This window comes from Myotis yumanensis, unplaced genomic scaffold, assembly GCF_028538775.1.
Source record: "Myotis yumanensis isolate MYYU_CA2020_CCGP unplaced genomic scaffold, mMyoYum1.0.hap1 SCAF_17, whole genome shotgun sequence".
Classification (NCBI taxonomy): Eukaryota; Metazoa; Chordata; class Mammalia; order Chiroptera; family Vespertilionidae; genus Myotis; species Myotis yumanensis.
The window spans coordinates 6,210,989-6,226,612 of NW_027223768.1; the positions used below are offsets into that span (position 1 = coordinate 6,210,989).

General features: G+C 45.9%; 1 protein-coding gene across 1 annotated transcript; it reads right to left on the reverse strand.

Moving 5' to 3' along the window:
• Window positions 1-11,773: 11,773 nt before the first annotated feature.
• Window positions 11,774-14,110, reverse strand: KCNA3 (potassium voltage-gated channel subfamily A member 3). Its single transcript, XM_070395959.1, has one exon. The coding sequence runs from the start codon at window positions 14,108-14,110 to the stop codon at window positions 12,332-12,334; it is 1,779 nt and encodes a 592-aa protein (XP_070252060.1). The 3' UTR covers window positions 11,774-12,331.
• Between the last annotated feature and the right edge of the window lie 1,514 nt (window positions 14,111-15,624).

The following is a 15,624-nucleotide window of genomic DNA, read 5'->3' on the forward strand; positions in this document are numbered from 1 at the left end:
TCGGCCTTGCTTGTATTCACAAAAATTGACAAAATCTGTGACTATTATTTTAAATTATAGTCATTGCTTCTGGGACTAAAAGGGCATTACCTTTTCTTTTTTTTTTTTAGATTTTTTTTCTCACAACTAGTAAACACACCTCTGCCTCCACCTCAAGTTTGCATTTTTTTTATTCTTTTAAATACAATTTTATTATTTTCAGAGAGTAAGGAAGAGGGAGAGAGAGAAACATCAATGATGAGAGAGAATCATTGATCAGCTGCCTCCCGCATCCCCCCTTTCTCCCCCTGTCCCCACCCCCCGGCCCCCGCACTGGGAATCAAGCCGCAACCTGGGCATGTGCCCTTGACTGGAATCGAATCTGGGACCCTTCGGTCCACAGGGCGATGCTTTATCCACTGAGCCAAATCGGCTAGGGCGGGCATTACCTTTTCAATGTGCCAAAAATGCACCCTGCAATCAGCTATAGTTCATTGGTGAGCATTACATATTTAATTCTGATTCGCTAAGTGATTATTACAACACAAGCATTTAAATGGAAGTTTCACTGGAATGGAGATTTTGCTGAGATAACTCAACATTCAAAGGTGAAATGTGAAATCATAACAAGCAAACCGTGGTCAAAATCAAAGGTAAGGCCCGCATTTTTTTTTTTATTTTTTTTTATGTCTTGCTGAGGTCAACTAGGAATGTTTGGATTTGCAGTCTACTGGGTCCCATGAGTAGAGACAGGCAGTATTTTAGTGACTGGAGAGGAGCAATGTGTACCTGTAAACAATCTGAAAATGTCATAGAATTTTCAGGGAGGTAAAGAAACCTACAGATGACTAAATTTAAAGTCTTCACTGTACAGATCAAGAAAGTGGGGCTCAGAGAGATTAAAGGGACTTTCCTGGGGCCCCAGGGACTTACCAGCAGGCACGTGCTCCTACCAAACTAATTCTGGTGCAAAAAGAGTCAAGAGATTGTAAGGCAAACACTCCTGCCCTCCAACCTCTTCCCACCTCCCCCAGGACTGTGGTGTGCGCTGTGCAGCATCCCACAGACGACTTCAAACCACCTGAACAACTGATTACATGTAACAGAAAACCTCCCCGGCTTCCCAGCTGATTCATTCACCCGTCCCCATTCTGCAGAGTGATTTGTCTACTTTGTCACGACCCCATTATAGACCTGTGACAATTCTTACAGGAGAAAAAAAAAAACCTATTTCCTCTTCTCACCATCAACTTAGGCCCAAGTCTCACTTCAATTTATTCTCTCCTTCAGAAATGCGTAAGGAAGTCGGAGCACTTACAGTAAGAATTCTTCAAAGCCTTTTCAAATGTGTGTCACGAGGCCCCAGGGGCTGGAAAAGGGCTTTGGGGGTTACCAACCCAGCACCCCCATTTGGCAATTCAGGAAACTGAAGCCCACCACGGACAAGTGACGAGGGTCCCACAGTGGAATGTGGCCAAGAATTCTGGTCTCCCGATATCTAGACCGATGCCATGTTTACTACCTATTCAGTGAGCCATGCCGGATACGACAGTTTACTCATCTGGTGCCATTCTGGGCTTTTATAGCAAAAGTCCTGGTTTTGTCCTTATTTGACACTGTAGCCTGTAATAACAATGTAGAAAGGATATTAAACATACTATAATGTTTAAAGTTGTCACCAATGTTCAGTGAAGGCAGGTCCTGTGTCTGTTTTTGTAACACCTACAGATTATTATTAAAACATATGACTGTCTAAGACCTCCGATAGGACAGCTGATGGGCTTCTGTCAATCATCCCAATAGCTCGTATGAATTACTTCACTGCTGGGCGTCAGTTAGGAGTATCATGGTGCTGGAATGGACTGACTATTCTCTGGGCCAGTGTCTCTAGGACATGGGCTAACACAGAAGAAAAACATGGTAGTGGCTACATTTTTACTCCATTACAAACCATCCAGATTGGAGGTCCACACAGCTCAAGTCTGAGATATCGGTCACTCTCTGACTTCACTTTTTCCTAGAATGATTGGGTCTCACAGTTTTGACCAGAGAAATAACCAGCAAATAGTGTAAAATTTAATGTTGACATTGCCTCAAAAGAAAGCTCCCTGGATTTTAGCTCCTATTTCACTGCTGTTAGAAGTTTATGCCCAGCCAGTGTGGCTCAGTGATTGAGCATCAACCTATGAACCAGGAGATCAGGTTCAATTCCCTGTCAGGGCACATGCCCAGGTTGTGGGCTCCATCCCCATTGTGGGGCTTGCAGGAGGCAGCCGATCAATGATTCTCTCTCATCATTGATGTTTCTCTCTCTCTCCCTCTCCCTTCCTCTCTGAAATCAATAAAAATATATTTTTAAAAAAGAAGTTTGTGTCAGCTACTGATTCTTATATATTAACAATGAAATTCATCACCTGTATTTCCTTCCACAGGGGATCAGAAAGTCTTATAACCCTAGCTCTGCTACCAAAATATTTTGATGGGAATTAAAACTCTACAAGTGCTCTTATTATAACTTAGCATTGTTATGCATTTGAAAAACAGGAGACTGGTTATTCATGCATCCACTCAGGTATATTTGGAAAATAAAATATGGAAATGAGAAAAAGTCTTTTTCATGTTAAGTGTTCACAGTTTGACTTTCCATAAGGCTTATTAAATAATATACAAATAGCTACCATTCTGCTGAAATGTCACAGTCGCTACATTAATAATGGCACAGAAGGGAAATGTCCCCCAGTGGGAAATCATCTTCATGACCTCCTAAATCTCTTTTCCAACTAAAACTTGGCTGTTTTTTATTGATAAAAGTTTCATTTCTAAAAGAATATAAAAATAGAAAATGAATCAAGAAAGCTTTTACATATATAATTTTGAAGGACACTCTATAAACATTAGATGAAATTCTGTATATACCCTTAGGAATGTGCTTTGTCTCTCCACGCCGAACACTGCATAAAAACAAAATTGAATGAGTATATTCTATGTAAGCTGTGGAAAAGCATAACTCAATGTTGAATTTTAGTTAAGACAGACAACTTAAACATACAGTAAGTGCTAATAATATACTTTTAAAGTTAAGCTCAGCTAACACCTGCCTACAAGATTTAATTTGCAAATCTATCATTTTTAATTAAAAAATAAGAGAATGTTGAGTCAAGCAAGGCACATTTCTTTTAGGCAAGTCTGTCTTTAACGTCATTCATCGGGGCACAGTGTACATTTCACTTACTCACGTGGAGATGGGCTAATCTATGCACGAGAGCCTTTGGTACAAAACACAGTCATCAATAAAGTTGCACGAAAGCCAGAACACAGAAGATAACATTAATGTATCTCGTGATTAAACACAGTCCGGTGATTAGCTGAAAGCAGAAACACAGTCACAGTTGGCTTGTTGGAAACAAACATTTAGGTTCTCTTTATCAGCAATACTGCTTAGTTTTTGGATCATTGGATTTCATCAAAATGTCAAAAGGTTGAAATGATACCCTAATATTGTTGACATTCTTCTTTCTTTCTTGATGAATATCTTTCGTATTGCGTACAATTTGAAGAAGATCCTCAGAGCTATTTCCCTTACAGAATGCATTTGTTGGAGACATGTTACTTAACGTCAACTAAAGCAGAATACGGCTGGCAGGCAGCTCATGCCCATCAGTGACAGACCCAACACTGCATTCTTGAGCTCGACAGGGAAAGACACGAGCATCCTACTGGTCAGTATGGCTCAACGGCACTTTATGTGGGCTCTTCAGGTATCTGTTGGCAGAGTAAAGACAGTTAATTTACTATATATTTAGTTATTTAAAAATTATAGACCTCACGTCAATATAAAACATTCTATCCATTATACTTTTAAAAACTGTGGTGTATTTTCTTACTGTTACCCTGAAAAGTTCAAGCAATTTCATTCTCTAAATGTATTAACTACAAATTGAATGCTTTTAATTTATGTTAGGAAAAGTTTCAGAGCATCCTGAAATTATGAGCTTATTTAATAATGACCCCATATGTAATAATGACTTCCACATGCAATCCAAAGCACTGTGATTGTTTGCTTTTTGAACAGGAAAATTTATCCGCATCTTTAGAATCATCTGAAAGGTTTGAGTGCCTACTCTTTTTAAAAGAAAAATGCATGTATGCACTTTCTCAATGTTATGGAGAGGGGGGGGGAAGGAGAGGGAGAGAGAGAGAGAGAGAGAGAGGAGAGAGAGGAGAGAGAGGAGAGAGAGAGAGAGAGAGAGAGAGAGAGAGAAAACAGTCTATAAAGAGTACTGTGAAAACCATATTCTAGGTGCTAGAGATGTCATCTCTATAGCTATCTTGTCATTACAAAGAACTTTACAATCTGCTCATCCTTTGAAATATGAACTCTGCAGTTGGGTACTCTTTAAGAAATTACAAATCGAGACAACAATAACACTCAGCCAAGGCCAGTAGAGAACATAGACATAAAAGTTCAAGGTTTGGTGCTCTCTTCTTCCAACTACAAAAAAAATGATAATAATAATAATTTAGAAATGCTGACAATAAAGTAGTTCTTAAAAGTAGTATAAGGCAGCAGGACTGTCTTGTTTACTGCTACATCCAGAGTCTAGGATGGTGTCTGGCCCAGAGGAGACAGCTCATATGTTGAATGAACGAGTAAATCCCTACCACTTCGCACAGTGACACATAGAAAGTACTCAGTAAATACAGGTTGAATGAATAAATGGATATGTAACAATTCCATTTAGGCACACTTTAGAGCAGCAGTTCTCAACCTGTGGGTCGCGACCCCTTTGGGGGTCGAACGACCCTTTCACAGGGGTCGCCTAAGACCATCGGAAAACACATACATAATTACATATTGTTTTCGTGATTAATCACTATGCTTTAATTATGTTCAATTTGTAACAATGAAAATACATCCTGCATATCAGATATTTACATGACGATTCATAACAGTAGCAAAATTACAGTTATGAAGTAGCAACGAAAATAATTTTATGGTTGGGGGTCACCACAACATGAGGAACTGTATTAAAGGGTCGCGGCATTAGGAAGGTTGAGAACCACTGCTCTAGAGATTTACTAACTACATCCTATATAATAAAAGGCTAATATGCAAATTGTCCCCTCGACCAGGAGTTCAACCATGGGGTGGGGCCGGCCCACCAACCGCCTGTGAACCCTTCCCCCCACCAGTCCCACCCCTGATTGGACTCCCCCATCCCCCAGTCTGGGAGGGGGGGGGGCTGGACCCCACCTGTGCACGAATTTGTGCACCAGGCCTCTAATGATATATAAAGAATATTTATAAAGTCAAAAACAGAAAATGCTAAACCCAGCTCCAGGCTTCAATATGTGACTATTACCCATCACAGCACTCAGAGAAGACTGCTTTCAGCAGGTGTCTCGGCCGCAGTGGAAATGCCTAACGATGGTGATCTGGAATCCGTGCTTTTTACAGAGGAGTCACTCACTCACTGGACTACATGCTGCTTGTCTCCTGTGTGCTGGGCAAGCAGCCAGTGAGGTTGATCTCACTGACCTGGATTACACCTCATCTTCCTTCCTGGAAGATGTAACTTCTTACCACTAATCTGTGTTGAAAAGTAAGTACATTCGTGGATCACAGTAGGTTTCATTTTCATTAGCAGAGTTTGAAAATTATAGTAGCCTAACAGCTATTAATGACTACTAATTACAAGAAATTACAAGGACCATGAATGATTTTATTTCCTAAGTGCCTAGCTTCGGCTCAATGCTACTGGAGTTTGGGTTATCTGGAGCTGGTTCTGTTAAGCTCTTCTTGTCTTGCTACCGTTACATCCTTTCTATACAAGGGCCTGGGCCTTTTTTTTTTTTTTTAATCTTCAGACGTCAGTACCAGTCTCAATGCTCTTGGGATTCTTAAAAAGGTGTGGTATAGTTTGGCATCCTAATAGACTGGAGGTGTGGAGAGAGTTGCAATTCAATAGAAACAAAAAATACAAGTGATATTTGGACAGTAATCACAATGTTTATATTAGTGGCTCAGGAAGGGATTGAAGGGCTGAGAAGGGGGTACATGGCCTTAACTATGAAAAGCAACTCTACAAAAAGAGAGAGAAACTCTAACAGAAAATAATCATCTATAACGGAAGACATATGGCCAAACAAATGTCCTAAAATATAAAGCAAGAAAACAAGGTCATAGTCAAATTTCTACAATTGCCAAGTTTCTGAAGGAGTAAGAAGACCTCCAGCAGGGCCTACGTGAAAGAGGTACAGAAACCCAGGTTACTTCACTGTCAGCCTTTCTAACTTGTATGGATGAGGAGGAAAGGGCCGAATCCTTCTCTAACGTGGAGCTTTATGGGAACTTGGCTTTCTTGTGTCTATACTTTGACATCTATTAAATAACTTAGTGTTGGCTGCAAGTCCTACAAAATTCTAACAACTAAAGAGTAATAAATTAGCCCCAAGGACTAGTGAGATTTCTTGCTCATTTAGGTATAATTCTCTAGTTGGCCTCTTGGAAATTATGTACTCTTAGCAAGTCAAAAAAGTTGAAACTCACTCAGTAATTAAAGTTGGTAATGAGCTAAGATGTGAGCTGGGTCACAAATCTGGAAAGTCCCGGGGAATGGAATATACCTCATTAGCTGTGAGGTGTATTCAGCTCTACTTTGAGCAGAATTTAGGTCTACTAACAACACACACTCAATGCATAGCCACCTGTAAAATAAACGGATCTTTTATAATCAGTTAAAAATAGCTGCAGGTAAAAGATTCAGAGAATCTCAGTATAAAGCAACTCAAGCACAGTTCTTACTTGCGGAAAGTAAGGTGACTAACTTGTCTGAATCATTTCAATTCTATTTCAGGGTGACTGTGAGCATGTAAAGATGCCGCGTGCAAGCATGTCAAACTCGTGGCCCGCGTGCCGCGTGATTGACATGCTTGGTCCACAGCATTGGCCATTTTCTGGCAGGAGGCTAGGAGCCCAATCACAACAGCGAGGTTTGGGCTCTGCCTGGCTTCCCATCCCTTCTTCCTGCCTCCTCTCATCTCTCCCTCAAAGGTTATCACCCACTCTCTGCAGGTTATAAAAAAACAAGCAATTTCATTAATATACATAAAATTGCCTAACAAACTACAGGAAATTAGTTGTAGGAAAACAACAGTTTTAGCCTCCTTAGTTTAGGCCAAATACAAGGCAGCAAGAAAAGAAACCGCCCTCAAGGCAAGCCCTAAGCTCCCCCTCCCATTCGAATGCCCTCACCTCTAGCTCAGTGCTGCCAGTCTTCAGACTGGGGCGTGGGTTCTGCTTAGCATTTCTGAGTGGGAGGGACTATCACTTTACTCACGGCTGAGAGGTGGGAAGGACGTGGCTGGTGCTGCAGAAAACATTGCCATTTTAAATGTATAGAAGTCAGTGAATTACAGTTCTGATTCTCCAAGGACCAGACTATTGCTATGCATGCTATATATTGACTTTATAGACTATCGGCAAAGCAATTACTTGAGTATGTTATATGCCAAGGAGGTAAATAACATGTTTTACGTCAATAAACCGTAACTTTAAATTTCTTCATACTGTGCATTTAAAATGTCAACTCCGACGTTTCATTGCAAAGTTTAGAAATAACCAATATAACATGGCTCTCTTATGTGTAGCTGTTGGTGACTGTGTCACTATATTTGGTGGGCATTTAAATTTGGTAACACCATAAAAGAAATAAAATAGCCCTAGCTGGTTTGGCTCAGTGGATAGAGTCGGCCTGCGGACTGAAGGGTCCCAGGTTCGATTCTGGTCAAGGGCACATGTCTGGGTTGCGGGCTCAATCCCAAGTAGGGGGCATGCAGGAGGCAGCCAGTCAATGATTCTCTCTCATCATTGATGTTTCTAACTCTCTCTCCCTCTTCCTTCCTCTCTGAAATCAATAAAAAAAAATTTTTTAAAAAAGAAATAAAATAACATTAATGTTTATCTCTAGATTCACCAGCTGTGGGTATAGAGATTCCCCCCAACGTGTGGATGGGTGTGTACTGAGCCGGTCGCCCCTGATCCCATGGATCTTTGTATGGGCACCATCCACATCCAAGACATGCTCTGGGCTCAGCACAGAAGTCTGTGGTTTGCAAGGCTCTCTGGCCTGTGCAAACTTAGACTCATTAGCATTTTTGCTCTACGTCCAAATCACTGCCCATTTTCATTTCACTAAATTGGATTTCGGACATGAGAGAAGAGGCTACAGCTATTTTGTGGGACAAAATGATATTCTAATGTTTTGTTGAGGATAGATGCTCTTACAAAGCAGCAATGGCACCAATTTCAGCGAACCGGCAATCTCCTGCTTTCAACCCTTTTGTTCTAAGTAATTTCTCCCTTCTTGGTAAGAGGGAGTCAAAATGTTTACACCACTTTCTGGCTTGGATCACTAGTAACCTAAGCAAAGCGTAAGGAGGCGGGAAAATACCAGTTTGCACAATGCTGTCACTTATTGCAGATGAAAACGTGAGGAAATAGGAAATTAAATCTTCAAACTGAAAAATATCCAATGTCCCTGCAGATACCACCACTGTGACTGGTTATACTTTCTGAGCGTAATAGTAAATCCAGATAAATCCATCATATAAGAAAGGCACCCTTTCTCCTGGAAAAGTCCACCTTTCATCCAATTTAAATAACATATTCGATCCCTATGGTTTAAATGTATCTGATGATTAGAAAAAGGTTAATTTCCAGGATACTGAAAGAACTAGGTTTCTGGAGATATGGTCTTTACAGGAATTCATTAATTAGTTAGATGGGCTGAAATCAAATCTGAAAGCATAAGAAATTTATTTTCTCAATCTCTTTCAAGTCATCCAATAAAAGGTACAGGTTCTGGGCGGGGTTGGGGGGGGGGGGGGCAGAATGACCTGGTTTTAAATTATAGCTGGGTCTCTTGCTAGCCGTGACGTCTCGGGGAAATCATTTAACCTTAACCATCTATTCTTACCCTCCTAAGATGGGGTTAATACCACCTAACTTGCTGAGTTGAGAAGTGTCAAGGACATGGTGACCCTTAATAAGCGGTAATTATTCCTGTGATGTAGGCAGTAAATAGGAAGACACTGATTATGTATTTCAAATCATTCACGAAGTTCAGTATTAATTACACAAAGCGTGTGAATAATGATCACCATAATAATGCAATCTCTTAGCAAATAATATAACGTAGTAATGTAATCTCTTACCAAAACCTCTGCTGCATATCATGCAATTTACCCTTTCTGAGTAGTATACCTGTATTGACAATTAATAGTCACAACAACCCTATGAGGTACTATCTATTTATTATCCTCATTTTACAAATAAGGACTCTGAGGCACAGAGAGGTTCAGTAATTTGCTCAAGGTCGAACAGCAGAGTCCGGATTCAAGCCCTGGCAATGTAACTGCAGAGCTTATGCATTAAACCACTTCATTAAAAGCCTGAGAAGAACATTAATGTAACATAAGAGCGATTCCCCCCTCAAATACAGCTATGTATTAAATAATACAAGATGCTACATTCTGTGCAGGACACAGAACCGATAACCTTCAAGAAGCTAACAACATGGCATCTAGAAGCAATTATACTACCCCGAAGTTAGGACTCAAAAGCCATATTTCTCTGGATTAAAAAAAAAGGTCTCATTTGTATTACTGTCATCTAATAGCCATACAATTCCAAAAATTATGGCACAACCACTGACTACTTACAGAGCTCATCAGGGTTTCTGCATCTTCTGAAAAATATGAATAAAACCATTACTGTACTTTGTTCATCTCTAAGATCTTTTAAAAAGAGATGCAGAATTTATTCTTATGTCCTTACGATAGTGTGTCTAACATATCACCACCAAAATAGGTCATAAACAGAATTCCTGGTCATCAACAATACCAAAAATTGGTCAAAAGGTAGATCAATGTTAAAAGTAACTCAAATAAGCAGCAAAAGAGGGTCCTCTCTCGATGCACATAGATAAGAACAATGATGCTATGACCAGGCATATAGATTTCTTTCCTCTTCCCTCTCTTATTGTCTTAATATTATTTTTCATTGTCTTAAAGCACAAATAACATAAGTAGGCTTCTGACTGCCTGAAAGTATTTTATAAGCTTTAACATAGGGTTACTCTCATTTACTCTAGGCGAGAATACGTTACAACCTATCAAAACAAAACAAAAATAATTGTGGGAATCGCATGTCTATAATGTGTATAAAATTATTTATGTTAAAGTAAAATGTTACCTTTATTGCCCTTTTAACCATTTTTGTCTCAAAGAATTGCACTACCAAATAATGATGTAGTTTAAAACTGGAACACTAATCTAATGGCTGTAGCTTCTGCCTTTTCATTCCTTTTTAAGGGGAAACAGGCTGTTAGAAGCCAAGTGGGTTAGTAAAAGGAATGGCACCATTTTCCGTTCAGTGTGGGTGAAGGCTAAACAGCAATGATTTTTTTTTTTCTCATTCTTTTTCAGGAAACAATGGAAACCAAAGGACAGTTAGCAGCCCGGAAATCAAATGGAAAAGGTGTTGCAAATGATCAGTAAAAGGCACCTGGCAGGTAATTCATCTGAAACGACTGGCTTTGCAAGTGTCACCAATCTGGACACGAACGGCCTTGCCCCGCTTCCCTGGACAAGAAGGCAGGGCCCTCAGCGGCCCCCACGGTGCTCACCTGCGTCTGTCTGTCTTCTGGCAACCCTGGCACATGGCTGAAACTTGAAGGCATCTCCCCAAGATCTGGTTACTTCCCACACCTCCTTGCTATTGATTGTCTGCGATTCCCTCAGTTACAAACACGCGTCCTTCATAATTTGCGATTTTATTTAGCTTTTCAAGGGCCGTGATGGTGGCGGTGTGTTGTGGAATCTGTGTTTTTCTGTTGTTAACAAGAGGACATCTGAAGGTCCCTTGTGGCAAGGTTTCGGATACACCGATGGAATCTTTCCTTTGGTTATGTACAGAACACCTTTATATTTGCTTTTTTTTTTTTTTTATTTCATTGGTTGCCCGGAAAGTTCTTGGTGAAAGAAAACAGTAGAGAAGCATCTTTTGAAATTATTGCCTAATTACTCACATTTAATTCAAGTCACGCCTGATTGTGGTATACACCTGAAATCCCAAAGATGGCATTTTCCTTCTCGATTCAGTCATTATAGGGTGATATCAATGCTTTTTTTTTTTTTTTGTAGTAAAAAAATATGCATTTTGTGAGTCATTTCACCACCTTGGAATTTCAGACTTGATTTGTGCGGTTTATTCAAACAGTGGTTTTCCTTATGAAATCATGTAAGTAGGAACCATCTGGAAAGGTTACTGTGGAAACGGCAGGGGCTAGGGGGGCAGGGACAGAGAGCAAGAGATGCCATGACAACCTTTTTCGGGTTTCCTAGGAAACCTGGGTTGCTATGGAAACTACATCAGCCGGTTTGGAATTAGTAACTTCCGCTGGAAGGAATGTCTGCCACTTTAATCTTCTTGTGATGCCACAGAAGCTTATCTCTCAGATGCATTTAGGAAATTTTTTTTGTTTGTTTCAGCAGCACTGAAAACATCTGTTTCTAGTGGCTGGAACACACACACACACACACACACACACACAGAACTTCACAGGAATGGGTTAGTCTCATACTTTGGAACTGCCTAACAAGCCCCCAAGAGTTAAATGAATGAGTCAGATCAGTACATCTTGGGCACTTCCCTTTGTTCAAAGTTGTAGAGATCCTTAAAATTCTGGGAAGGGGGTTCCGAACAGAATAGGAATTCCAGTCAAAAACCAAATAAACTTCCGGTGCGTTTATATGTCTTTTTGATCGGACTTTCCATCCACACATCCACAGTGTCGGCAGGTGAGCTAAACTATTCAGTGCTGCTGAATAAAGGTCCAAAGAAAGGAAGCATCCTTTCGGCGAGCGCCTGCTTTACTTAGTAAAGAAACAGCTGACTTAATTCTGAGGTTAAACAGTTACTCTAACTGTTCTGCAGTTTCATTTCCTCCCAGGATGTACAAGGGGGGTTTTTTGTTTTGTTTTCTTCCATAGGGTGGGTCCTGGAAATCAAATTCAAAGTTCGCTGTTTGCAATATTAAGAGAGAGAGAGAGAGAGAGAGAGAGAGAGAGAGAGAGAGAGGAGAGAATGCAACCCACTTGCAAAACAGACACCTGTTTCAGTGTGAAGCAGTCCTGTGGGGGGGGGGCGGGGGGAGATGAAGTGCGCTTTCCACTTCCTCCTGTCCTGTCCTGGATGGATGGTCTGGAAATGTCTAAAACAAGGGCATACACAGACCAGGGGGGCACGGTCCGCACGAGCCTGAGCACAGCAGGTCACTGGGATCGTAGGTTACACATCCGTAAATATCTTTTTGATGCTGACACAGGAGTTGGGGTTATTGTTCGCGGTGCAGGCGGCGGTGGAATTGGCCGTCTTGAAGGGGGTCTGGGGGAAGGCGCTGTGGTTCATGCCCCCCTCTTCGATCACCATGTACTCCGACTTACTCAGGGTGGAGTTGCTCCTGGTTTTCCGCAGCTCCTCGGCCGAAGCGGAGAGGTGCTGGCAGCTGCCCACGTGCATGTACTGGGCTTGCTCTTCGCCTTCGGTCTCCCGGTGGTAGAAGTAGTTGAAGTTGGAGACAATCACGGGGACCGGCAGGGCGATGGTCAGGACGCCCGCGATGGCGCAGAGCGACCCCACAATCTTGCCCCCGATGGTCACCGGGTGCATATCCCCATAGCCCACGGTCGTCATGGTGACCACGGCCCACCAGAAGGCGTCGGGGATGCTGCTGAAGCGCGAGGTGGGGTCGTCCGCCTCGGCGAAGTAGACGGCGCTGGAGAAGAGGATGACGCCGATGAAGAGGAAGAAGATGAGCAGCCCCAGCTCCCGCATGGACGCCTTCAGCGTCTGGCCCAGGATCTGCAGCCCCTTGGAGTGGCGGGAGAGCTTGAAGATGCGGAAGACCCGCACCAGCCGGATGACGCGCAGGATGGCCAGGGACATGGCCTGCTGCCCGTTGCCCTGGCGCTCGGCCAGCTCCGTGCCCAGCGTGATGAAGTAAGGGATGATGGCCACGATGTCGATCAGGTTCATGATGTTCCGCGAGAAGGTGGCCTTGCTGGGGCACGCGAAGAACCGCACCAGCAGCTCAAAGGAGAACCAGATGATGCACAGCGTCTCCACCACGAAGAAGGGGTCGGAGAAGCTGGAGGCCCCCGCGGCGGCGGCCCCCGACGCCGTGCCGTTGCCCGCCCCCTCCGGCAGCTCCGGCGCCGGCGGCGGCGCGAAGTAGCCCCGCTCGTCGCGGAACTCGGGCAGCGTCTCCAGGCAGAAGATGACGATGGAGACGAGGATGACGAGCACGGACACGATGGCGATGCCCCGCGCCGGCCCCGAGCTCTCCGGGTACTCGAAGAGCAACCACACCTGGCGCTGGAAGTCGCGGCGGGGCAGCGGCCGCTCCTCCTCGCGCAGGAAGCCCTCGTCCTCGCGGAACTTCTCCATGGCCTCCTCGCCCAGCTGGTAGAAGCGGATCTCCTCGGAGAAGATGTCGATGGGCACGTTGACCGGCCGGCGGATGCGCCCCCCGGACTGGTAGTAGTAGAGGATGGCGTCGAAGCTGGGCCGGTTGCGGTCGAAGAAGTACTCGTTGCGGAGCGGGTCGAAGTACCGCATGCGCCGCTTGGGGTCGCCCAGCAGCGTCTCGGGGAACTGGCAGAGGGTCTTGAGCTGCGTCTCGAAGCGCAGCCCCGAGATGTTGATGACCACGCGCTCCCCGCAGCAGTCCTGGTCGCCGGCGGCCGGCAGCGCGGGCGGCAGCGGCTCGTAGCGGTCGCGGTCACGGTCACGGTCACAGCCGCCGCCGCCGCCGCCGCCGCCGCCGCCGCCGCCGCCGCAGCTGCCCTCAGGCGGGTCCCCGCCGCCGCCGCCGGCCGCCTCCGGCTCCAGCAGGTGGTCCCCCGGCACCACGGTCATGTCGGGCGGCAGCTCGGGGCCCGCGGCCGACTCGGCGTAGCCCGGGTTCACCAGGGTGCCGGCGCCGCCGCCGGCGGGGCGCGGGGCCGGGGGGGCGCGGTGGCGGGCGGCGGGCGGCGGCGAGCTCAGCAGGCTGAGATGCTCTTCCATGCGGCGGGGACCCGGCCGCGCGGGCCGCGGCGCTCCGGCTCCCGCCCGCTCCCGCGCCGCCTGCGCCCCGAGCCCAGCCCGCCGCCTGTTGCTGCCGCGGCGGCCGCCGGGCTCCGTCTGGCTGTGGCGCGGCCCGCGGGCTCCTCGGCGGAGAGAGACGCCTCCCGCCCGCCCCCCGCCTCCCTCCGCCCCCGCCCGCGCCCAGCGCGCGCCCGCCGCCCGCCCGCCCGGGCCCCCGGGGTCCCCGCCCCTCGCGCGGCGCGCGCCCGGCCCCGCCCCTCCCCGCCGCCCTCCGGGCCCCTCAGCCACCGGGCGCCCTCCTTTCGCGCCTGGGTGCCCCCTGCACCTCTGCAGCCCGGCTCCGTGTCGGTGTGCGCGCCCCCGGCCCGCGAGACCGCGTCCCAGTTTCAGGGCTGCTCCACCGCCCTGGACCCACGCCGCAGCCCCGCGAGCTGCGGGCCTCCCCTCCCCGCGTCTCCACCTCGGCCAGCCCGGGGGAGGCGGGCTGTGCGGAGTCCTGAGGTCAGCTGGCTGGCGGAGGCAGGGTGCCCTGGGGTCAGCTGGCTGGCGGAGGCAGGCCAGGAGGGAGGGTGGGGATGCGCCCTGGATCCGGAGCCTGGTCCAGGGACGGGTGGCAGGCAGGGTGGGCGCCCCGAGGTGGAAGACCTCCAGGCCCGGAGGCTCTAAATAACGCAGCTCCTGTTTGGATGAGAAGCTGAAGGGAGTCATGGGTGCTGGTGAGTTTCGCACCCGGGAGTCTGAAGATAATGGGTCATTAATGGCATTCGGGACTTGGCTTTGAAGACGATAGTTCACACTAACTCCCATAGCTTAGATCCATTCCAGTCGCTGGGAAGAATCAGGACCCTGTTTCTGGTTGGGCTTGGAGAGGGCAGCCGGGCCTGTACAGGGCTGTGAGCTTTCCTGTCAGTGGGGAAATAGGAGGGAAATGACCAAGGAAATTCACATGTCATCTTGAGTCTGTGTTGGGAGGGACGGAGACCTGTACATAAACCCTCTACATAACGCTTCCCTGCTGGCCTTGGGGGAGGGGGTTCACCACGCTTTAGCTGTTACACTGGGAGAACATCAGTCCAAACCTTGTATCTCTGTTGCTTGATTTTGGCCTGGAGATAGTCACTTATATTTATCTCCTTTGAACCGAAACTAGTTTTCCAAATTGCTGTGGTCACTTTGAACACAAGTTCTGTTTCCAGGCATTTAAGCAAATCCAATTCAGAGTCAACCCCAGGCTTAAAAACGTGTTTTCTGCTATATCATTCCAATCATTTACAAAAGAGGAGCTGTTGTCTAGACAACTCCCGCACCCATCACGCCTTCGCTGGAAGTTTGGAGTAAACGTGATGTGTGGTCATGGAGGGCGGAGACTAGGTCTTACCCAATTTGCATTCCCAGCAGCCACCAAAGTGCCTGGCGGACCATAGTAGGAACTCCTATGTCTGTTGAATTGAGTTCCTCAACAAGTGAGCCTTTGCATTTCTATCCACTCTGGA

Bases quoted from the DNA above. Each gene is read 5' to 3' on its own strand.
- KCNA3 (XM_070395959.1), bottom strand. From the start codon at position 14,110: ATGGAAGAGCATCTCAGCCTGCTGAGCTCGCCGCCGCCCGCCGCCCGC.